The sequence below is a fragment of the Cheilinus undulatus genome, linkage group 22 (assembly GCF_018320785.1).
Source record: "Cheilinus undulatus linkage group 22, ASM1832078v1, whole genome shotgun sequence".
In the NCBI taxonomy this organism is placed as follows: domain Eukaryota; kingdom Metazoa; phylum Chordata; class Actinopteri; order Labriformes; family Labridae; genus Cheilinus; species Cheilinus undulatus.
The window spans coordinates 7,164,992-7,191,085 of record NC_054886.1 but is presented as its reverse complement, the minus strand read 5'-3'; the positions used below and the strand labels follow the sequence as shown (position 1 = coordinate 7,191,085).

The following is a 26,094-nucleotide window of genomic DNA, read 5'->3' as shown; positions in this document are numbered from 1 at the left end:
TGTTTATTTTTAAACTTTTACGAGTATTTGCTTCTTGTATTACTGTTGTATGCAAGCAGTAATCAATCTCGAGGTCAGCATGTTACTGCAGTGTTAGAATATAGTCATATTGTTATTTCTGAAAGCAGTGTATTACTCAGAGTTCCTTTCTTCATCAAATAGCGCTCATATTTGTGCACTGCTCTTCCCGGAAATCTTGCATCAAACATTTCCTCTACCTTTACTAACTGTAGTGTACGATCATGTACACAGTTGTAGGTGGAGCAAAGACGGCGACTGAGCAGCCCTGTCAAGAAGTTTTTGGAGTCCCCGCTGTCGCCTTTACAGTCACTAATATCGGAAATTACACAGTTATAGACATAGAGAGGTGCACACAGAGGAGCTTGAGTCAGACGTGGACACAGCCATGGACGGTAAGTGAAACTGGGGTTTATTTACTCGGTTTGTTTACTCATTTTAAAGACAGGAGGTGAAACTAAGTAGTGTTGTGCGCATAGGGGAAAGCCCCGCTACCATTGGGTTTAACGCTAACAGGAGGAGTCTGCCGTTCCTGGATTGTAAACTAGCGTAAAGTCGGAAATACGGCATAACTTTGCGCCTTTATTACTTATCCCGAGTTAACTTGATATAACTATGTCTATTTACAAGTGTAAGTCTGTCTTAGCTGGCATTTAACATTGTCGAGCTGCCAAAAGGCCTGCTGAGTTAGCCTACATGGATTTCCTAATGGCTGAACAACATACCAAACCTCATTTAAAACTGTGCTAATTCTTTACTCCTCTGCGATTTTGTGGAAAACCTCGGTCTGAAAATAAAAATGAAAAACGTCACTGTCATTCTAGATACTTTCTTTTGTTTTCGGCTTACACAGAACCTCCAAAGTAGCGATATGAGTCTGTCATATTGTCGTTGTAGCATGCCGCTCAAACCGCCCACCTATTCAGTTGGTTGATGAGTTAAGGAAATAACACCCCACGTTTTCACACGAGATGTGACGAAATTCAGGCTCTGTCATAGGTCATAAGTATGCCGATGTCTAAAACATTTCCTGACGATGCAAAATCTTCCACCTCGTCAGTGTATAACACTGGTACTTTTACTCACAAGCCAGTTAATATTAAATACCACGATGTTCTTATGGAGTTTGGTACATTAGCCTTTAAGTTCCACTCTGTTTCAGTTGTAGACCATGCAAAAGGAATGACATTGTTAAAATAGTAGGAAGAAATAGATACATAACGCAAAGCAGTAACATCTCCACCCTAAAACTGTTTTTTCCAAGTCTATCTAACAGTGCAATAACTTAAATCTGGGAGAATGGTGTCCATCATTCATCATCATTACTTACTTACTTTACTTATCCCATTTACTTATCCCATTACCACACAGCGTCCCAGTTGCCTACTAAGCACTATGTTGCTCTGGCAGTGGGCCTCTGTTCTCTCACAGTCTTTCCAACTCTGGTTCACACACCAGACTTCTGCTCTAAAGAAGCCAGTTTGTCAGTAAGCTGATTTACGGTGAAATTCCAAGATAGGATATTTACAACCCTGTGAGGTTTTGCCTTCACTATGAATAGGTCAGGTCAATGCCAGTTCGGCTCTTTGTGGCATCAACCTTGGTCTTCTACTGCCCTGGCTTCCTGATGGCAATCTTCCAGGCCTGTGCTAAGGCCCATCTCTCTAGCTATCATCTCAACTGCGCCCTCTACAACGCACACTTTCGCCCCCAGTATCTAGACTAACCCAGAGGGTCCTGACTCTTCGAACAAGGCTTCTAGTCTCTGCTTTCCTGAAAATGTCTGCATTAGACGCAGGGTCTTGCCAACAGTACCCCAAAAATGCGCAAAAGAGAAGTTGTTACAAAGGAGTCCAGCCAGTACCTCTGGTCATCAGTCAACATCCAGACCTCACAAGAGTATAGTGAGACCGAGAACCGAAAGACTCTGACTTGGTCTGCATGCTCAAAAGTACTATGAATAGATGCATGGCATTATCGGTATGATATCCGTACTGCCAGATGCTAGCTTAAAATGTTAAATATCGTATTGACTGATATTTACAGCCAGTGTTGGTTGATATTTGCAGCTGATATAAACTGATATTGACACCCTCTACAGGCCAATATTTACTGCAAATAAAAGCTGATGTTACAGCAAATATATGAGAATATTTACAGTAAAAATAAGCCGATATAGGCTGATAATGTCAGCCGAAATAGGCTGGTATTTAAAGCCGATATCGGTTTATATTTACGATGCTCTAGGCCAGTATCTACACCACATATAGACAAATATTCACAGCTGATATAAGCCAATACTCACAGCCATTATAGGTTGACATTTACATCTAATATAGGATGATAATTACAGCAGATATAGGATTGTGTATATTCTGATAAAGGCTGATATTTACAGACACTTTAAGCCCATGTTTAAACTGATATAGGTCAATATCTACATCTGATAATGGCTGATATGTACAGCCGATACAGGCAGATATTTACAGCCAATATAGCCTGATATTTGCATCGGATTAAGGTTGATATTTGCAGCTGATGTAGGCCAATATTTACAGACAGTATATGTTTATATTTACAGCAGATATAGGTGGGTATTTATATCTAATATAGGCCAAGATTCATAGTTAAAATAGAACAATATTTACAGCTAATATAGGCTGATAATTAAAGTTGATATAGGCTTATATTTACAGCCTCATTAATTCTACATTCACACTTGATATAGGAGCTAATAAAGCCTGATAATTGCCCTGGATATAGGCTAATATTTATAGATAATATAGCCTGATATTTGCACTGGATATGCTATTTACAGCTGATATAGGTTGATTTGCAAAGCTAAATTAGGCTGATATTTTCAGCCAATAAAGGTCAATATTTACACTTGATATGTCAGTTTAAAATGTTGACAGTAATGTCAATTTCTGCCTTATAATTCATTTAGAAACAAACATCTGCCAATACCAGGAACATGCTGGTACAATTGTACATTCTTAGTCATAGCATAAAAACACACTTTTCAGTATTTTTGCACATTTGGGTATTTGAAGTATCTGCAGACACACAAAATGAGAAATAAACTATCCCTTTGTTTGTGATCCCTCTATGCCTCATCACACAAAATCTGACTGTAGATTTAAAATCTGTGTCCACTGCGACATTACAATGAGTCATTAGAATAATACCATGGAAGCACGCAGCTGTACTTGTGTTCGTGCCCCACATGAGAGAGGAGCAGGGTGGGAATGAGCTCATTTATAGAGACAAACAGACCATTTTTTTAGAAAGGCTGTTTAGAGCTGCACAGCGCAGATGTTTTACATTTATACATTTTTATACAGAGCACAGGGGTCTGTGTTAAAAAGTGGAAGAGGTATGATATTTCACCTTTAAAGCTATGTATTCTGAAGAAAAAAAAACAATTGTGTAATTCGATGGCTTAGGCTGTTAAAAGATGGTAAGAAGAGAAAATGCAGCAATGCAAAGTCAAAGAATACTTCCCTGCAGATATTATTCCAAACAGATTGTGACTTAGACTGTATTGTTATCAGTGTCAGTACAGTCTCACGTTAACAAGATTTACTATTTAAGTCATCTCTCCAAGTTATACCTCAGGAATGCAGACTAATGACTGCGTAAATCCACTGAGTGCCAGAAAGTCTTAAAGTTAGCTTTACAAGCTTATCAAACCAAATAATATTACTTTAATTCCATGTTAAAAAAACAACAAATGTTTTCAGAAACATGACTGAGCGGTGACGTCTTTGTTTGGGTAATAAGAATGAAAGTGCCAATACAGCAACTGTGTACTGATGTAAGCAACCTACATTTAGGCATTTGAATAGACATTTGCTTTCACTTTCACTACATAAGCTGTTTAAAAAATGGCAAAAGTGCAAGTGGTGTTCCTCCATGCTAATTAGCAATGATGCAGTAATGCAACAGCACAACTTTAGCTATGAATTTTGGGCTTTAATTGCTGAAAATTACACTCAAAGCTCTTCTGTTAGTTTGGCTTGAGCCTGAGAAGCAGACAGGTTCCAACTTGGAAAGCATCCGACCTAAAAGAAACAAGTTGTGCTAGCTACTGGGTGGAGCTCTGCCTCTGACCACCTGATATTGTGTCACACCTCACTTGTTTCTATGAATCCTGACAATTCATTAACAGACACTGAAACCAGAGCGGCCGCCTCCTGCTCTTTGAGGCGGGTAATCTGACACTGATATTACGCCCTGATATTACGCCCTGTCTGTTATTGTTTACTCTGCTCTCTTCTTCTTCTTCTTCAGTCCCAGCCAGTTTATGATGAGTGATTATATTTAGCTTGGAAGCCCTTCTGTCTCTGCGACTTTTGACCTCTTTGGACGCTGCACTGTTTTGTAGTTTTCCATCCTGACAACACCACAAATGACAAACTGTTACTAAACCACAAATATGTGCTGAAAGCAGCTTTGGTTTTTGTCATCTGTGTGTCATGTACTGTAAGTGAAAACCACTAATTGCTCTAAGGTTTTAACTTAGAAGTGTCCTTTTTGCTTTCTGTCCACTGCAGGTGTGTTCGGATGGGGCCTGCCCCAACTCAACCCAGGTAAGACGCTGATTCCTGTAAATGATTCATATTTGGTAGAAATCAGTGCTCATGTTGACATTTCATGATCAAACATTTGCTCAATATTCCTCCTTAAGATCAACAAAAAGGCTGGAGTTTACAGACCCTGCCAGCTGGCACCGGAATTTTAAGATGGTTAAACTGATATTTTCTTTATAATTTCATCCCCACAGTCCTGGTCAAACGCTTTGTTTCAGCCACTATAAGCTTCAGTAATTGTTCTTAATAACTACTGCCATGCTGCCACAACGCTCTTTATTCCGATGTAAACAACAATGAGTTAATAGCATCGATAGCACCTCATGGATACAGTGCAGCTCAGCACTATTTTCATCTAGAAAAGGGGATACAGGCTGTGTCAGGTTATTCTCACATGTACAGTTGCAGTGATTCCACCCATATTGCAAATCAGCTTTATTGTGAAAATTTCCAGACTTTCTGCTGTTTGCAATGAACAAATCAAATAAAAGTAATTGAAATAGCGCAGAACAATGAATGCTTCAAGTGGTTTCCCCAAATTCATCTGAAAATGCCACTTATATTGACTTCTACAGTCCCAACATTATTCAACACCTGAAGGATTCCTCACAACAGCTCAAGTATGCAAAACCAGTGTTGTTTTAAACACACCTGATGCAGCTAACCAAGGGCTTCATTAGTTGCATCAGGTGTGTTTAGGGGTTTGTTGAGGGTCATGTTTGACTGCATGGCAAAGTCAAAAGAATGGTACCAAAAGTCAAGAGACCATTTCCCTTCATAAACAAGGAACAGAATCTAAAAAGATAGCAAAGGCACCGAATCTTCCTAGAGATACCATTGGAAACATAGTTCACAAGTTCAGAGTTACAGGAACAGTGGTCACTACATGGACGAGGCAGAAAAAGGAAGCTATCAGTGCCTGCAACCGGATATCTGAGAAGGCAGACTGGAAGGAAAAACCCTCGAGTGACTGCAGAAGACCTCCAGCAAAACTTGGTGGTAAAAGGCACTGTGGTTTCAGTGATTACGGTAAGGTATGTACTGAACGTAGACCGTTTCCAAGCCAGAACTTCAAGGTGTACACCACTACTGACCCAAAAGACAGAGAAAAGTTGGCTCCAGTATGCTCAAGATCCCTACTGTGAAGCGATGAAACATAACTGGAACTTTTTGGCTTGATGGATCAGCAGTATGCCTGGAGAAGAAGAATGAAGCATACGCTGAAAAAACACTGTGTGTAAGCATGGTGGTGGCTCAGTGATGCTCTGGGGCTGCTTTGCATCCTCTGGTACTAAAAACCTGGCAAGATGGTTTCACTGAAGTATTAGGAAACCCTAGGAAGAAACGTAATGGCATCTGTGAGGAAACTGAAGTTTGGGCATCACTTGACCTTGCAACTGGACAATGATCCCAAGCATACCTTAGATTCCAGCGAGGCTTGGTTGCAGAAGAAGATTCTGGAAGATTCTACAATGGAGATCACAGTCGCCTGAGTTGAACCCCATAGTAAATCTCTGGTGGGATTTCAAGAAGGCGGTTGCAGCATGCAGACCAAAGAATAGTACCGAACTGGAGGCCATTGCACGTGAGGAATGGGCTAAGATTCCTCAGGAATGCTGCCTGAAGCTGGTGTCTGGCTATGCATCTCATTTGCAACAGGTCATAGAAGCAGAAAGGCAAAATGGTGCTCTATTAAGTACTAAAGATGCTTGCCGTGAAGGGGTTGAATCATTTTGATACTGGATAAGTCATTGTAAGTGGCATACAGTTGAATCTTGAGAAAACACTCTAAACATTTATTGTGCTGAGCTATTTCAATTGCTTTGGTTTGATTTGTTCACTGCAAACAGCAGAAAGTCTGTATTTTTTTTTTAATAAAACTGATTTGGATTGGGGGTTGAATAGCCTAATTCTGATTGCAACTGTGACCAAAGCAATGAGTGACAACATTCAGGTCAAGGATGTGAATATTAACCTGCAATGAGGATTGCGGATCTTAAATCCTCCTTGCAGGCAGTGCTAAATAGCACTGCTAATGCTACCCATGTTCTGCATACCAACTATGCACCATTAGGGTGTGAAGTTGATTTACTGGTACACCGTGAAGTTGGTTTACAGAGTGCATATACTTGTCTTTTGGCTAGTCAGCTAAACCGGTTATAATGTGTTATAACCCTTAGCTAACTGGGTTGCTGACACAAAGAAGGCAACAAATGCACTGATACATCACTAAACGTTGGTATCATCTGATATCAACCCTTTTTACAGACATCAGCCCAGATCTGCAGATAAAGTAGCATCAACCAATGTCAGCAGGAGAAGCTGATCTGTTGTGTTGCTTCAATTTAATGCTGCCATCTGGCACAATTAACTCCTGATTTAGAGAGGAGGTTGTCAGACAGAAGAAGTGACTTTTGGACATACTCTTATCTGTTTTTGTGGTCAAATGACTTCCATCAAAAAAGGAATGAGGAAACTACCAGTTCCAGGATCCCCAGTTGCCTAAATTAATTATTTCAAGTATCGTACATTTCACCTACAACACATCTCTTAAATAAACTAAAAATAAACTCCTGAGAAGTATCAATGCTATCACATGAAACAGGAATCACTGGATGTCAGTGAGTCATTTTGTACATGCACGCCTGCATGTTTCTTAATTTCCAGCAGTGTTAAACAACACCTAACTGTGATTAATCATGATTAAAAAGTAATAATTTGACAGTGCTAGCTTTTATATATTTATTGGAAAATGATTGAAGTCACATTTATCTCTCAGTCCAAACAGGAAATGCCTACATAGAGATCATTGAGCAGCCCAAGCAGAGGGGGATGAGGTTCAGGTACAAGTGTGAGGGACGATCAGCCGGCAGCATTCCCGGGGAGAAGAGCAACGACACCACCAAGACACACCCAGCCATCAAGGTGAGTATGATGCAGGTTACTGAGTGTGTGTCCTACCTATTTTCTGTTTAATGTGGCTTAAACTTTAGTACATGTCTGGGCCAAAAATGAAAGGTGTGCACCTTATGATATACTTACATTACATTCTAAGCATTTAAAAAATATTTGCACCTACACCTTCATCTCAGGTTACAAACTTCAAAGTCTTTGCTCAAAATAAAGATACAAAATAAGGAATTCTAAAAAAGGAACTTATCTCTAAATGAGGAACTTTTTAAGTTTTCAGTTTGCTTTTTAGTTGCTGTGACAGTCAACAATTCACAAGTTTGAAAAAACAGATAAATAAATAAATACCTAAAACAAATGAATAAAAAGTACATTTGAGATAGCTGAGCAGGGAACAAACCAAAAATGTTGACGCCCTTATTATGTCTCTAAAGTGATGGTGAAATCAGAGGAATTACATTTTGATTCAGAGAATCAGGAGAAATGTTTTTGTACAATCAGACTCAGAATCAGAATCAGCTTTATTGGCCAAGTATGTGTGCACATACAGGGAATATGACTCTGGTAACTTTTGCTCTCTTGTACAACAAAAAACACAGAACTTAAATAAGTGAAACAAAGATATATACATATATACAACGTAAATTAGACATAAATTATTACCTGACCCTGGACCGGTACAGGTCCTGGATTGAGGGAAGGTCAGTGCCAATAATCTTCTCTGTAGACCTGTTTGTTCTCTGCAGTCTGTCCCTATCATGTCTGGTGGCGGATCCAAACCAGACTGTGATGGATGTGGTCAGGACAGACTGGACTGTTGCAGTGTAGAAAATGATCAGCAGCTCCTGAGGCAGGTTGAACTTCCTGAGCTGACGCAGGAAGTACAACCTCTGCTGGGCCTTCTTCCGAACAGAAGAACAAGCAACAAGACCAAGCCTCAATATTATAGCTCATTTAAAATGGACTGAGGTAAAATGAAAAACTGTTCTGTAGTCAGATACTTAAAATCTGAAATTCAATTTGGAAACCATCGGTGCTGTGTGGACTAAAGAGGAGAGGGACCATCTAGCTTATCATCAGTTCTACAGCCTGCATCTCTAAAATAAATATTTTCTGAATCAATAAAGGATCCTTAATTATACCAAAATATGTTTTAAGTCTTAGGAAGAGTTTTAAATAATGTATGTCTGTCTTACACTGTGAGGAATATAATGCTGAAGTGTGTAAGCTAGCTTTGTTGGCTTAGTGTGTACACATTAATGTTGCTGTCACTGAAACTGAGACTGGGGTGTGTTAACTGGACTAATCCCAGAATGATTAGGACAGCAAAAAATGTAAAAACTGTGCCAAGCCTCAAATAAGAGGAATTCCTCTGAAATCTTTGGCAAGAAAATAGCCATTTACTGTTATTTAGTGGAAAATTAACTTCCATACATCTGTCTTTTGCTAAAATTTCCTTGGGCAATGATGACAGATGATGTGTGAATCATTTGTTATTTGAGCTAGCATACCTTATGATGTAAATAACACCTTTCCCAGTGAGTAGAGCATGTTCTGGCACATTGTTCCTTACTTTTAAGTAAGGTAAGCGGACATGGATCATCCTCAACAAGAGGAGGATTTGCAGATTTTTAAAGTATGATGTGTCTTTTTTCCAGGTGCACAACTACAGTGGTCCCCTGCGTGTTCGTATCTCCTTGGTGACCAAGAACGTGCCACACAAGCCGCATCCCCACGAGCTGGTCGGTAAAGACTGCAAACATGGATACTATGAGGCCGACCTGCAGGAGAGAAGAATACACAGGTAGACATCCTGAAAACCGAGGGAAAGATTTGTGTCCTGACCTCGTCCCAGTGTTTAAACAGAATATTCATGGGGGAAACTGGAGCTCTGATTTGAAACAAGGTAGCATTTGTTCGAGACTGACCCAGATAGACGGTAGATGGTGTTTGTACTATCACCTTGGTAAAAGTAAATGCCAGTTTCATCCTGAGGTTGGAGTTAAACATTAACTCCTAATGAGTTTACCTCTGCTCGGTTGGTTTTCTTTTAGTCCAGTATCCTGTATGACAGTGTTTTTTATTCAAATCTCACATGACATCAGACTTTTCCATTGGCAGAATCAGGACATTTAACAGCTGTGAACCATTGCCTTCCTCCATGATCTTAGTAATATATTTAAAAACAACAACAACCTTGTCGATAATTGCTGATGAATTACTTAACTCTTGATTTTGAATGTTTTTGCAGCAGAAAAAGGCACAAAATATAGAGAAAAGTGTGAATGCTTTCAGTGAGGCTGCTAAAAATGCTCTGATTTGTTTCAACATTGCATCATATTTGTCCCTAAAGGGACTCTTGGTCTATGACTCTGGTTTATCTCCATGTGCAGCAGTAGGTTATGATGAGTCGTAGCAGCAGTCGTTTCATTTGATGTTCCATTAGTCCTACACCTTGTTTTTGCCAGTTAAGATGAATCATATCGTGTTTGTGTCAGTGGCAAAATTCTAGTTTGCAGGACGTCTAGTCGAGCCCTTCCCTCACAGGAAAAGGAATGGAGCTGGATCTGTGACTCACTGCATTTTGTGATGGTGGAAACATTAGGGTTTTGTTGCTGTATTGTCCACAAGATTGTTGAGATTCCATGTCTGCGTCAAGCTAACATGCTTGTTCCCAGTCAGAGAAAGACCAGACCGATCAGAGCCATTTGAGGAAAAAGAGGTGGTAGCTACAGGCATGGTTTAGTCAAAGCGACTTCAAGACTGTAAACAGTGACGGCTGGCGAAGATGTAGCTACAGTGACAGTTTTATCAGAACTGGACCATATTTTTTTTTTGTGAAAAAAAGAGCAAAGAACCAGAATGAAAGCTCTTCTTTGTGGAGAAAATGTTAGCTTGATTCAAAAAGGGTGGTGATTATTTAAACTCACTTGATTTGGTTTTGAAAGGATTAGTCATGATATGAAGCTAGAAGAATTTAGCGGTTTATCGGGATGATTAAAACCTACCTAGCCCCGTCTTTTGGCATTTCTAGGCAAGTGGTTTTCAATCTTTCTTTGCCCAAGGCACACATGAGATCAAATTTCTAGGCACACCACAACCATATCTTTACATAACAGCCTCTTACATGTTACAGTAAATGTAGCATATAGAGCTAGCTCAGAAGACCATGGAAGCAAGCGCTGCCATATCATTGAATTCAGAAAGTCCTCGTCATGGCAAGTTGATGCACTCTAGGCATGGTGTTGGCAAATCGTACTCACGCTGCCATATCTGAAGCAGATCACTGGTGCAGAGATACAATGAAGCAAGTTCTGTTGTAACATTGTTGATATAACAGTATAATGGGATTGCCCTGAAAAGTCTGATCCTAAAATCAACCCAGTTATGCCTAAAAATTAAGAACTTTATCAGGCTTTGAAACTATTGGAAACATTGGAGAAAAATAAATTAAACATGAGTATTAATCGTAACTACATTTCAGGGAAAAATACTCCATGTTGCCTTACAAGCCTTTGATATGTGATAAAATTTACATTGTTGTGATATGTGCACATTGTTAGATATGGCTAGCTAATGGCGGCAACTAACCACAATACCTGTTCTGCTCTCTCCTTTCTTTATTTGATCTAGTCCTTCTAGAAAAGTAGCCAAACAGCTTTTATTACATAATTTAGTTGGTCTAACTGTGCAGGGTGAACCCTGTCTACCTTTGTCATGAGTGTGATGCAATTCAAAGAAACAGTGTGTTCTGCCCTCAGATGTCAGTGTGTCTGTCTGTCTGATTCACTGTGAGTAAATTTGCTGTTTTATATTAGTCATAAGTTTTTATTTTGGTGATTACTTACATGTCATTGGCTGATCCTCATCACGTTATCAGTGGAAAGGCTAAAAAAAAAAGCACATGAAAGCTGAAAGGACTATCAGTCTCAAAGTGTTCTCGCAGATGTCATAAAAAGCTGCTGAAATAATCTGTCAGGGGAAATAAGAGCAAGAAGTTAAAGTTTTTACTATCATTGGCCTTTTATGCTTAATGGGGAGAACATTTAAAAGCAGAATTCACATATTTGGGTACACAAACGCCCCTATAAACATTTGCTTTCTTTATATCAAACAATGGCTCTTTTTTTGTTATCATAAAGACTTTATCAACATGCATATATGATCTGACTTTATGGCATCATGGAAAAATACATTAATATTTGTTCTATAGTGACACATAGAGAACTATTATGCTACTGTTTGCATGCAAATCAACCAAAAATCCGGCATTAGTCAAGGGTTTCCATTCAAAAAAAACATTTCCAATTATTTCTAAGCTGAGCTTTACAATGTAACATAACAGCAAGCAAAGCTTATTCATATCCCATTTCATCAATAACTTTCCGCTACTGCATTTCCTAAAAAGCTGGGACGCTGTGTAGATGGTAAATCAGAGCAGAAACAGACCCACTTTGAATGTTTTCTCTGTAATACTGTTTCAAAAAGTTGGTTCTTTAGAAAGAGAATCTTTTTAAAATGCTAAAAGAAAACACCTGTTAGAACATGTACTTTTAATCAAGTATTGCAGGTGAAGACCTGGACCATCCTGATGAAGAGGGAGCTTAACTAAAAGGCAAATCTCTCACTTTATTCGTTTCAGCCTTCATCTGTCTATGGTCATGGGCTTTTGGCTAACTTCAATAATCAATAGCAACATCAGATCAGCTTAGATTGATGGTTGGTGTTTAGAACGCGCCATCTACACTTTGTTTCTATGACATTTTCCCTTGTGCATGGATGTAATGCTCCAAGTGAATGTTAGGTTGAAGCACAGGTGTGTGTTGCCCTCATAGGGTCATCAGCTTGGGGCCACCCTACACGGATGTTTCGCCCCTTTGATCCTGGAACGTCTCTGGGTGGTGGCCAGTCGCTCTCTGTGACTACACAAGATCCTTAGTTACCCCACTTGGGGTCTCGTCTTCTGAGCCACAGCCGGAAGCCCTGTCTCTTCCCTCCTCAGCCAATTCTCTTTGAGCCTTCTTCTGTTTTGAGCCAGTGATCCCAAAGGCCTTCAGCAGATGTTGAGGGGGTAGACAGGGTAGATGCATGCCTCACACCCTACTCTATATAGGACACAGCCAGCTCACTGTACTTCACTACTTCTGTAGTGGCATGGATGGACCACAGTACATGTCTGGCCCTCAAGGGGAAACTTGGAACTGATGGTTCAGATCAACCCTCATCTGCCTCTTGCATCCAGGTTTTAACATGGACCTGCTTCAGCTCCTTGCCTGATGAATTAAATCTATGCCTTGGCTGCCAGCTTTCAGAGCATATTGCATAAATGTATCTATCAATATGTGGGTTGTCTAGCTAAGCCCTCTTTGGAAAGTCAAAGCATTGTTTGACTAACCCAGGGAGCGTCTTTTGAGCAGAACCTGCTCTACCAAGTAAAGCTGTTTATCCATTTCGCAATAAAATGGTAAAAAGTCTCACAAGAGTGTTCCTGACTGAACTGCATCTCACGTCTGCATCACATTAACTTTTCAAGAACTGGAACTTCAAACCCACACCAGAGATGTGGCAGCTATCATGTGTCCATGTTTGCTTACTTGACAGGAAGTATATTTGCACCTTTAGAGATCAGGTTTGGAGCTCCAGCATCCAGAGAGTCCCCGCTCCCCTAGAGCAATCCTAGAACTTGCTGAAGGGATTATACATCTCCTCTGACCTGGTAATGTCTGGGAATCCAGAGCAGAAGTTGGAAGGCAATGCTGGGGAGAGGGATGTTGAGGATTGAGTTGCTTTGACCGTAATTTGAGCCAAGATGAGCAGAAGAAAATGGATTTAAGTTAAGAACAAGAGTAAATACTGTCCCAACTTTTTAGGAAATGGGGTGCTAATTTACTATTGATAAGCGGTAATTAAGAAGCTGAGGATATTAGTAAATGGCCTTGTCTTGTGCAGAAAAAGCTATGAAAATCTGTTTTTTATTCTGACTGATGACGTGTTAATATTTTACTAATCTAAGTTTATGTAATCTAAACACTGAGGGATCGGGAAAAAATAAGATTTTTTAAGATGTAAAGCAATAAATCATCAAATTTTGAAAGTAAGTCATGACTTGGTGATTCCAGTTTGACCAAAAACAGATAAAATAGTGTCATTTTTCATCTTTTGTGACAGTAGAAAAGTGTGAAAAAGGATTTTCTATGCGCACTTTGATGATTTTAGATAAAGGCTCCAAGACCATCACCTTTTTTAGCAGGAATTTACTGGCACAAGTATAAAGTGCTGATAAACGGTCAGTGAAACCTAGAGAAGGAGGTTATCAGCCAGTGCTTTTATAAGTAATCCAATAGACAATGTGACTAAAAGCTTTAAATCAAAGTGTTGCATGAAGAAATGATGCATGGTCACAAGTGAAAATAAAAGCAAGAAACAGTAAGCTTTTGCATCATGGGTAAGTTTATTATATAAGTGGTTGTCTAAATCACCCTCAGAGTGCTTTAAGTATTTTTCCACTGACAGTCAGCTTTCTTGAACTGTCTTCCTCACTGGCGGATGTGGTCAGTGACCCACAGTGATGAAGCTTTAGTATTTTAAATGTGGTTTTCATTGGAGAAAAACTGTCCTCTGTTTTGGTGCAGAAGAGTATGAAACAGGGGTTAATGGAGGGGAAACTTACACTGTGTGTTAATGGAAAGTTGGGTGTTAATCATTGTGTGATGTGCAGTTTTTCCATTTAAGCATACAGTTTCTCAAGGCAAAACTGTTGTGAATGATGCAGGCTTTATTGGTTTCTGTCAGTTTTGTTCTGACACAGTGTGTGCTTTCAGTTTTCAGAACCTGGGCATACAGTGCGTCAAGAAGAAGGATGTGAACGAGGCCATCATTTGTAGGCTGCAGACGAATAATAACCCCTTCAACAGTAAGTGGTCATGCGTGGAGATTGTGCGTGCAGCACAAAGCACCGTCTGTCTTTCTGCCCTTTCTCTGTTAAATCCATCATTATAGTGTGAAAAGTTTTTGGGCATTGTGTGGTGAGACCCTAAATGTCCTCAAATGTAAGACACCATTATTCAGTCTTTTTTCAGCTAGTTCTTTTTAACTTCACATCTGTAAAAGTGAAATCATACTTATTGGCTGTTAAAGTTTCCAGAAAAAAACATTTCAGTTCAAAAAAATATTTCAAGAACAAGCACCTTCTTTAAATTCTAATTCCTCTTCCTTGTATAAGTTTATCATTATTACCTACCACCAAAATCTTAACCATTGTTGTCAACTTGACAAGCAATGTTTGACAATAATCTGTAGGTTCTTTGCTGGCGATGCAGCAGAGAACACCCATTGGGGGCAGGTATCTGCATAGATAAAACAAAACCAAAAAGGCTGTGTTTTGAGTGGTTTATGACTCTTTGTTTAAAGTGAAAAAATTACAGTATTCTTAATTCTTAAGCCACTTTTGTGTCCAGAAAGTTAAAAACAAAACTTACAGACAAATCGCAGCAGGTTTAAGTAAAAAAGCCCCTGTCTAGAAGGACAAGCAGTGTCACATGGTCTGTTTCCACAAAGCTGTCCTTTTGCAGTTCTGTGTAGGGCTGAAGTCAAGCAAAGAAAATCCTGGTCGTCCCCCCCCAAAAAAAAAAAAAACCCCACACACTGACCAATCAATTGATCATTCAGGTATCCAAAGAGCGAGGGAAACCTTCACTTTATCTCAAAATTAGTTGAATCTGTGATAAGTTTCTCATTGCACCTCCTATTTTAGTCTAAATCAGTGATTCTCAGTATGGGGCTCGTGAGACACTGAGAGGGACAAGATGCCGTGAAAAAACAGAATATTTTTTAGATTACACATTTGCCACCTTACACCAATTTTGCAAAATTTTGATACATTTTTGCCAATTAAAAGCCATTTTCAATTTTAAACCCTTTTCACTATTTTTCTGCCTGTTTTTGCCAATTCTAAACCAATTCTTGCCACTTTCTGCCTATTGTTGCCTTTATTGACCCATTATTGCTTATAATTATCACTCTATACTACTTTTTACGCCCATTTTAACCACATTTTACTACATATATAATGCCCATTTTGCCATTTAAAACAATTTCTGCCTCAGTTGAGCCATTTTTGCCAGTTTAAACCAATTTTTTTATCCAGTTTGACCAAATTTTCTACCTATTTTTGCCACTTTGAACCCATTTCAGACACTTTTTAACTCCTTTTACCACTTGTTATTTACCACTGTAACCCATTTCTACCATCTTTTATATTTTCTGCCAATTGTATCTCATTTTTGCCGCTTCTAACCCATTTTTGCTACTTTCGAAATCCAATTTCACCCCTTTTGCACCAGTTTTAGCTATTTTTAACCAATTTTAATACTGTTTCTAAGCAAAGAGGTTTACATTTCTGAACAACCAACTGGAAAGTGTCAGCCCTAGTTTTGTCACAGTTTAGCTTATTGAACTTTGATCTTGCCTGTGTTACCTCAGCTGATGTCCGTCCATTCTTGTCCTTTGAGATGGGAAATCCATCTCTTTTAAGAGCTCCAGATCATTTGGCTCAGCTCAGTAGAACTGGTTGTTTGACTCTTAACTTCACATTTTGGCTTTTAAAATGTGTAATAAATAAGAAAAGACGTTTTGTAGCACAGGCTCATTTATGTACCAATCATCATTACTCGGGCGCTTACCCCACAAGGTTTATTTGGTTGATAGTACATCAATGTTCAAATGAATAGCATGCCTGTGACAAAACTAGTCATTTTTATATGTTAAAGGTGCTCAGCTAGCCTCTTACCTCAGTACGAGACTCCACTAGACTTTTGTCTCCCTTTGTTTGGTTGGACGAGGCTAAAAGGTCTACAGGACTGGGTTTGTCATCTTGATCACCTGGTAAATCTGTTAAATGGTGTAAAAATCACTTTTTTGTAAGTTTAGGCATCACACTCAATGTATGTCCAAATTTTCTGGTGATAAGTCCAGCTTACAGGTCCATTTAGAGCTGCACAGTACTAACTTTCCTCCCTTCCCATTCATTCCTTATGGCTTCACCCCTGTTCTTGACCCCTAACAGACATTCAGGGTCATGTGATTGCAAACAACCTACTTCTAAAAATAAAGTCTGTTTAAAAGCCTTGTGCTCTTGAGTTTATAAAGCCAGCTAGATGATAGTTAGCTAAAAAAAACAAGCTGCAACAATGATTGGCACCAGAAGCACGGGAAATTAGCTTAAAGCACAATATAATTTCACTCCCATTAATAAAGCTAAATGACTGATTGAGAACAAGTATTTTATGTTTAAATAATGCAATCAACTCCCAAAGAGGATTTATACAGGAAATAAGTGTCATTTGTTTCATAGTGTGCTGTGAAAATGCTGATAACCTTCATGTGACAGGAAGTCAGGCTGTTGTTCTGTGTTGCCTGATTGTGCTCTCCACCCTTCCCCTGTCACATTTCGGCTGCAGTTCCTGAGGCGAAGGTGTGGGAGGAGGAGTTTGACCTGAATTCAGTTCGGCTTTGCTTCCAGGCCTGGATCACTCTGCCTAATGGGGAGCTCATTCCTCTGGAGCCTGTGGTATCACAGCCCATTTATGACAACAGTGAGTGCACAACAAACATACTACATACCTACATTTATAATATATCAGGGTTCAACAAAGTAGATAAGTATGTGATTATTGTTTGTTTTCTTTGACATGGAACTTAAAATATTTGAGATAGACATTTAAGGATGTCCAGGAGAACCTGTGATTGTATTTTTGTCAACAAAATAACTTATAAATGATAAATGTTCCACATTAATCTCATGAGTTTTTATTGACTTCTGATAAAATACAAGTATCAATGAAGCCCATATTCTAACCTTTACATCTTCTGCAGCCTCTAATTCCCTCAGGCATTCTTTGTTCCTCTTTGCTATTTGACTTGTCTTCTCAGTTGGATTGTGTTTACTAGAACTGCACAGCATTGTGGCTCAGTGGTTCACTGATGCTGCACTCCTGTAGCATCCTTTTTGCATATTTGTCCCTTGTTTGTATGAGTTTCTCTCTCCTTTAATAGTAAACACAAGCATTTTAAGTCTTACTGCCAAATAAAAAGTTAGGTGTGATAGAGAGCTTGTGGAAAATTCTGTCTTATTTGAATATTGTGATGATCGCAACTCTTACATTAAAAAAAAATGTTTTAATGTGCATGACCCGATCAAGTTTTCCATGCTTTCTCATGCAGCTGATTTTTTTACAATTGGGACATTTCAGCCTGGTTTGCCCAATTGATTTTATTAAACATTTTAGGCTTAATGTAGCTCAAATTACTGAAATCCATCCAGATTTATGCTTCTGTTTTGAATCTATGCTGTAGCTGCGTAAACCATAGTTTAACCTAGCCCTGGAGCCTGCATGCACCTGCTCAAGAAAGTCCAAACAAGGGGAGCAGGCGGCCTAGTGGTTAAAGGCACTTCCCTGAGGCCCTTTACTGCATGTCTCTCCCCCACTCTTGACCCTGTTTCCTCCTCTGTCTAATAAAGGCACAAAAATGCCCAAAAATAAATCTTTAAAAAAAAAAAAATTAAAAGTCCAAACAATTCAGACTGCAAGCTCTGTGATTGTTCTGCTGGGTAGCATCAGCTCTTCACATTTTAACTTTGAACAATCACGCCACCCAAAGGATGATAATTTGATTAACTAAGAGGAGCAAAGACTGAAAGGTGCACTCTGACCCAGAAATAGCTCTCCCACAGAGTTCAGTACAACATCCTTAAATTTTCAGGCTACATATGACTTGTACCCCTAACCTCATTGTGTGCTAATAAGGTGTTTATTGAACACCTGTGGCATCCATCTCTTATTTATTTATTAATACATGATTAATCTGTCTTTCAGGGGCACCAAACACAGCTGAGCTGAAGATCTGCAGAGTCAACCGCAACTCTGGAAGCTGCAAAGGGGGCGATGAGATCTTCTTACTGTGTGACAAAGTGCAAAAAGGTACACTACTCGACGACATGACTGTGCTGCATGTGCATCGAAGCACGCTGCACCACGGCAAACATCTACTTTCACAATCCAAAAATAGAACTCAGGAGTGAGTAAGCAGATGTAGGGTTTGAAATGTAACTCAAACGGAAGACCTGTAAACTGGTCCCACCCACGAGATGTCAGTGGGAGTCATTCTGCTGAGAGTGAATAAGACTTTTTCAGAAATATTAGGCTAGAAATAGAACACCTGACTCTCAGAATACTACGTTCTTAGATCACCAAGAGGTTTGGTTTTGCACGTTTGGTTTCATTTTTGTTATTACAAGGGTGACAATAAAATAGACTGCCTTAATACAGTCACAATAAAGACGTTTATTTATACCTTGTTTGTAAAATAATACTTAAGGTATTATTTTACTGTACTGTACTGTAGCATTGCTTGATGAAACAAAGAGTTAATCCTGTATACAGCACAGGATATTGCTTGATTTGCAGGGATTTTTCACCCTCTTTTTAAGTTACACCATACTGTTTTCTTAACATTATAATAAGTACCATGATCAAGTTATAAAATCAATAAAAGGGTGAAACATCCAAGGGGGTGAAACCATTCATAAAAATTGTAAATCCAGCTTGTGGCCTGTTTTTTGCATGTCATTCCTCCTTTCTCTCTTTCTCTTGCAAGTTTCCTACATTACCCACTGTCCTATCTGCTCAGTAAAAGCAGATGAGGAAAAATAAGCATTTTGCATGTCAGTCCCCACTCCCCCAACCAGTGTGAATTTTTATTTTGGTCACCTCTGTTTCCCTCACGTGAGGTTTCTTTGTGTGTCAGTGTCTGTGTGTTTAATGTAAAGCAGTCACATTATCTTCACGGGTGACTTCTACCACGAATCAAACACCTTCTTCCTCTATTTTGATGTCTACTTCTCATTTATAATGCTTTATAAAAAACAGTATTAACATGCTATGCGTGTAAAGCAGCAATCAAAGGTTAACAGTAATCTAAACTCTAAAGCCTTACTGCATCTTTCAAAGCTATTTTTATTTAGTATCTGTTGTATTTCTTTGCATTTTTTCTTACAGAAAAAAAAAACATTTAAAAGGCTAAAACATATGATTGTTTTAAGTAATATTCTTCTTTAAAGTTACAGCAAGACAATTGCTCCACTCTTTGTTTGAGGTTTGATCTTGACAAGCATTTGTGCTGTTTGCTTTGTATTTTAGTCATGAAGTTGTGCAACACTCCCTTGAGTAATCCTTGGCTCTGATTGGTTTCTGATTCACCTTATGTCTCTGTGAAAAAAGCCTGTGAACTTTGAGTCTTGGAGTAGACGATACAACTTCAAACTTTTCCTGTTGGCTCAAAGAGATTGGTTTCCACAGCAAGTAGGACCATACTTCAAAGATTACACCCTTGTACAAGAAGTCTGAGCACTGGAGCAAATAACAAGGAGCTCTGATTAAAGGTTTACCCCTGTTGCCCCTGTTTACACTTTATCCCTATTTTTACACATATTGGGGTGAAGAAAAGGTGCTAAACTTGCTCAAAGACATAGTTTGGAATATCTTTCTGTATGGCTGCAGCATCATTTCTACTGTCAATGTGCTTAGCAAACATTGAACCAATGATAGGATTCATATCAAGATAAGGTATGTGCATTTCTATTTAAACAAGGGCTGCAAGCAGCACTGAAGGGCCCTCGCACACCAGCGCCTTTCATTCAAATAATGGGAGCCCATGTTGTGTGCTGCAGCAGAGCACAGAAAGCATCCTGCCTCCTAGTTCTCCTAGGTCTGTTATTTATCATATAAAATGTGAGAAAAAGCAGGCATTATATGTTGGCAATGCTTCTGCTTTCTTACAGTAGGTGGCACATTAGCAAAAACATGTAATGCACATTTAAATACACATTTAAATATCTAGAGGGCCTTTCTTTCAATACCAGATCTCATAGGTTAAGCACAATAAGAGGAATAAAGATATGACCCATTTGTGTTGCTTCCAGGTGCCACTAGGAGGCGCTATGATGAGATGTTTGCGTGTTTAGTGTGATACTGTTGTCTTAAGAAAGAGCAGAAGATCATATCATGTTGTATACTAACGTTACAATAGGTTCAAGTAATTTGGCACCATCAAAATGCCTTATTTTGAAATTGTGATGAAGCTCATGGACTTCCTGTTGAGATTTGGGCAGGAGTCCTTCAGGCTTTTTTGTAGGTCTTATGTTGACCCATATGCAGGCCAAAACTATTAGCCTAGGCTGGATGGTGTGGGCAGAATGTTTAAAGACCCTGTAAAGTAAAACTAAATATGTATTTAGGTTTGTCGTATGATAGATTACTGTTATGAACCCCCAGGTCAAATTTCAGTCACATAAAGCATCTCCAAGTTTCTAAAATTAAGCTTCAAGTCACGAAAAATGAGGCAATAAAATCTGCTCCAGGATGGTGTGGGCGTTTCCGTTGAATGAGCTGAAACCATTCCCATTCAGGACACACGTAGTCTGCAGCATTAACCCCCTCACTCATGGTGTCATACTTGGAAAAAATATTTTCTCCTTAAAACATGAACCAATAAACCAAGCCAGGAAAGAGATAAAATGGCCTAAATCCAGAATTCAGTTATGTAGATCTCAGAGTTTTCACATGTTTACAGCAACCATATTCCAACATTTCTAGAGTGTTACGACAAAAACTTTGGATTTCACTTTACAGGGTCTTTAAAGGTGGAAATTTTAAAGGTGGAAATGTTCATAGCCAGAAGGGGGCACTCTGGCAAAGTGATGATATTGATGTATGAATGCATTCAGGATCAATGTATGATCATCTCTGTGAAGTTTGGTGGTGGTTGCCATTATCATTAAAAAGTTAAAAGGTATTATTGGTGTATTTTCACCTCTAAAAACATTTTAAAAAATGTTTGGGCTTCAATCACGGCCCCACCCTGTTGTGAAATGTCACAGTCTGCACAACTTTAGATCACCAGCTTGTGTAGTGTTAGAAAAACAAATCAGAAGAAATTGGTAAAATCCCTTGGAGTAGTTTGTTAAAATATGAAACTTATGAATTGGCCAAAAATGCCTAAACTTGCCATTTGTAGATTGCTTCCTGTACATTTTAGAGGATGGCCCAAAGAGACTTTTTTCATCTTATCATGATCCATATGTGAACTGATTTTCATGCATGTAGCTTTTACCCAGTCCCCTATTTCAGTCCACCAAAATACCAAAATTGCCACTAGGGGACAGTTTTCTGTAAAGTTTGGTGAGTTTTTGAGCTTGTTAAAGCACCAAAATTATTGACTCTTCCTACAGAAAAATGACATATACAGATACAGTAGGGTCCTTGCTGACCCTAGGTTGGTGCCCAGGCCCTTATTAATATTTAAAAAGTCAGTGGCAATGATACAAATGAAACCTTTTTACGAGTAAAACAATCCTAGCCAGTCTGAAATAAATCAAGTTTAAAGGTCCATCCTCAGCTTCAGTATCTTAACGTTTCTCTTGTCCTGTTCCCCTCACAGAGGACATCGAGGTGCGTTTCTTCCAGGACTCCTGGGAGGGAAAGGGAACTTTCTCGCAGGCTGACGTCCACAGGCAGGTGGCCATTGTTTTCCGAACGCCTCCATATCGTGACACTAATCTCTCTGAGCCAATTAGAGTGAAGATGCAGCTCCGCCGACCTTCTGACCGTGAGGTCAGCGAGCCAATGGACTTCCAGTACCTGCCTGCCGATCCAGGTGAGTAGCAATGAGCTGTTCTTGTGAGATGAATAGTCGACCAAACCAAACCTAAACCTCTAAATTATCCGTGCAGATGAGTACAGGCTGAGTGAGAAGAGGAAGCGAACAGGCGACATGTTCCAGAAGCTGGGTCCCATGCTGTCTACTGGTACGTCTATGGGATTTTTAATCACTCCTTAAGAGTCGGAAATATTTTCATGTTTAGTTAAGAGTCATACAATTGTGTTTATTTTTGAATTTTAGTGTCAATTCCACAAGACAGACGGCACATAAGCCCAGCGAGGAGAACAGTGACAGCCAAGCCTCCACCGCTGAGCGCACAAGCTGGTGAGTGTGAAACAAATATTTACATCACAGCTTAACACTCAGTTATGATTGGTAATAGCAGCTTACATCTGATTATTAGCAGTCATTTAGCATCTGCTACTGCAGAAGCAGGATTTATTTAAGGTTTGAAAAGTCAGTTAGTATGTCTATTTACAGAAAAGTGACCATCATTACTTAGGTTTGTAAAAGTATGATGGTGTAGATGAGTTGCAGTTAACTATGTCATCTGGTTTCTTATTTTTAGTGGCGTTTTAATCTGTGCAGTACAAATCAAAAAATGATGATTATTTTTTTATCTGAAGAGTATTTCTACTCTGAAAGATTCTCATTGCTTCTTGTGTTTGTGTTGTGTAGTCCCTCCAGTAGCTGTAGTGCCCCCTAGTGCCGGTGTAGCCAAACTCCAGCCCTCCTACTCCTACTCCAACCAGCCAGGCCAGCTCTTCTCCGTCCAGCCCAAAGTGGAGCCGTCCCCCTCTATCTCTGCTGCGACCACAAACCAAACCTGGAGGATCATGGAGAGCCTGAGCCTGGGCACCCAGCCCAAAGCCACCCCGGTGCCCAACTTCACAATGAACCAGCCACAAGCCTCCAACTCCTCCTCTTCCTCTTCCTCCGCCACCACATCCACCACCAACCAGGACTTCTCAACCGTCAACATGTCAGATCTTCATAAATTCTTCCCCAACATTTCCTCGGTCATCGCTCAAGAGCAGGCTGCTTCTCAGGGAGGCGCGGCCGCCTCGCAGACCGGCAGCTCCTTCACCCTGCAGGGCTCTCAGTTCCCGGTGGACTCGCCACTTTTAGACGATGATATCACCGGGTTCCCGAGCTTTGACGAAACCCAGGCAAGAGGCACTCTGGACAGCATAAACATGGATGAGTTTGAGGACCTTCTGAACCCCCCTCTTATGGGCGACAGTGGAAACAACATGGTTTTGTCTTCATGCCAACAAGCTGCCCCCTCTGCTGCTGCTGCCCAGAATGGTGCAGCCGCAGCCCAGAACTCCTCTGACCCGGTGGGAAACCCGGGCAGCACCTGGATGAATTACCCCAACAGCATTGTCAACTTACTCCAAAACGAAACCATGGTTAGCCTTCCACCTACTAACAACAACCACAGAGCGCCCATACTAGACGAGCTGGATGAGCTGATGTCAGCTGATGAGGATCGTCTTATATCCATCTTTAATAGCGGGAGCCAAGCCAGGTTTGTCTCAGGACACCCTTAAAGTTTGTCTGAGTAATTCAACCATGGACAAATTTACACAAACCACTTTTATCTGACTCTTTAGCCTTCAGAATTAATCTCCTTTATAGAAATTAAAGGATCTAAGTGCTGAAAAGGACCGAAATGAAGAAACTGTGGATATCAATATTTCAGCAAAGACTCTTTGGTGTTCAATGTTATTTTTGCCTGATCTTAGATAAAACAAATGATAAAACATGCAACTAGGAATATGATTGCATTATCTTTGCTAAACTTGTGTTTTTCATCAGTCGTTAACGTTTTAAACACATCAGTCTGATGGTTTTTTTTTTTGCTTTGAAAGGGTGTTTTAGTTAAGATATTTACATAGGGGCCTGTTGCAGAAAGCAAATTTAGCTCTGACTCTAACCTGTTCAACTGTGAGGCTTGGACGTCATCTGATGGCCAGAGGCTCTGGCTGGACTCCTTTATGACGACTTCTCTTCAGAACATCTTTGGTTATCGTTGGCAAGACCGTGGCTTTCCAGGGCCTGATGCAGCTCACCGCATACTGGGAGTACAGGACCCAGTGGGCTGGTCCAGAGGGCGACTGCATGGAAGGAGCAGCTGAGATGAATCTTTGAGAGGGGGCATGGGCCTGGCACAGGTCTGGAGGATGGCTATTCAGTGTGCTGAAATACCGAACCGACTCCCATACCTGATCTGTCCTGTCCAGCTATTAGTATGGTAACTTTAGAGTAAGCACATGTAGAATATGACCCATTTTTTTGTTGTTGTATTACTTCATACCAGTAGCAGCTGCAGTGAGTCTGACATTTGTGAAGAAACTTCAGAGTGTGGCCTTTCTAAAGACACCCTGTTTGTGTTTGTACTCCAAATGGTTCAAACACAGAATTCAGTTTGATTTGGGTATTCCTGCATAGATGTTTTAACTAATTTTACCCACAATTCTAAGAGGTAAAGTCCAAGGCATTGTCTGCATTTAAGAGAGCGCTTTTGCAACATCCTACCTGTGCGAGGGGTTTTTCTGCCGTTGCCTCAGTTAAGACAAAAAAAGTGAGGGTTAGGGGGCCTGGATGAAAAAATTTGGGAACCACTGCCAGATAGTAAAATCATCCCCACTGTCATTTTTACGCAAGTTAGATTTCAGCACAGCCACTATAATGACCATGCAGTGACAGGAAGGGGAAAAGGTCTGAAGATTTTAATCCAAGTTGAAGATTTAAACAATTTTTCTGTATTGATATAAACATTTAAGAGTACCTGATTATCCAAGCATTAAGTTAAACAGTCTTTCAGTGGGAATACAGTTGAGATTCTTAAGGTGTAATCTTGCTTTCCTCATTAAAGGTTAACTAATTTAGAGTTGTGCTCAAATTGCTTTCTAAACAGTGCCCAAATGCACATCCAAAGTCAGTTTAGATGTTTTACAATCAGTTATTCTTTCTAAAACATTTTTGCCCTGGTTTTTTTACTCTTGCTTGACATTTTTAGTAGCTCTGGTCAGCGTTCCTATGGGCATCAAAGGACTCAATTTGAATGTGTGAGCATAGGCTGCCTTTTTACTGTCCTCAGAGAGCATTTAATCATTTCACTGGTATTTCTATGCATCATCCTGTCCTTTGGTATCCCTGTGTCTGTTTAAGGAACTAGCACAGAACTTCCTGAAGCTGTAACTGGAGCATGACCAACATCAGATATGGTTTATCATGGATATATCTGTCAGTATCGGCTTGTTTCTTTTAAAGGTGCCATAGCGAAGTGTCAGAATGATGTAGTAACGAACCAAATGAAGGTCTATGTGTAAATAATTAACAAACAAGCAACATAAATAAGTAAATGCTTATAGCAGAGAGGCAGTTCATGGAATTACTTTGTGTCTTGTAATGTTTTCTTGCTGTTTATAGGAACGATGCTGCAATGTAAGTGAAACGTCTCAAACCTGTCAGCTTGCTAAATGTAGCAGTTAAAGATGATTTCAATAAAAATGAAATGTTTTATAAAGATTTGATGTAAAGAGAAAGTACTGTGCCTTGTTTTTGCCATAATGTATGATTTTTACAGTCCTACAATACTTATCTTGAAATAAAAACCACAACATGTTATCATGGTTCCTCTGTTGTTTTGGTTCAAATAAAAAACTAATAAAATAACATACTGTATATGGCGTCTCTTAAGCTAATGTAAGCCCTCCACTTACATTCAAAGCCAAACTTATGGCCTGCAATTTTACACAGGATTACACTTCGCTGTCAGCTAGCTTTTAGAAAACTACATTGTCAGTACAGCCAAACAAGGTATCAAGCTTACAAATAAATTTCCCCG

The 26,094-nt window shown here is 39.6% G+C and overlaps 1 protein-coding gene across 1 annotated transcript; it reads left to right on the top strand.

Annotated features, from left to right (window-relative positions):
• The first annotated feature begins 270 nt into the window (after positions 1–270).
• rela (v-rel avian reticuloendotheliosis viral oncogene homolog A) lies at positions 271–25,874 on the top strand. Its single transcript, XM_041779248.1, has 11 exons — positions 271–413; positions 4,575–4,610; positions 7,390–7,535; positions 9,179–9,324; positions 14,342–14,433; positions 16,979–17,113; positions 18,395–18,499; positions 22,017–22,232; positions 22,309–22,383; positions 22,479–22,562; positions 22,917–25,874. The coding sequence occupies exons 1-11, from the start codon at positions 407–409 to the stop codon at positions 23,789–23,791; spliced, it is 1,917 nt and encodes a 638-aa protein (XP_041635182.1). The 5' UTR covers positions 271–406; the 3' UTR covers positions 23,792–25,874.
• Positions 25,875–26,094: the final 220 nt, after the last annotated feature.

Coding starts and splice junctions, on each gene's coding strand:
- rela (XM_041779248.1), top strand. Junction 17,114..18,394: donor ACAGCCCATTTATGACAACA/GTGAGTGCACAA, acceptor TCTGTCTTTCAG/GGGCACCAAACACAGCTGAG. Junction 22,233..22,308: donor GTACCTGCCTGCCGATCCAG/GTGAGTAGCAAT, acceptor TTATCCGTGCAG/ATGAGTACAGGCTGAGTGAG.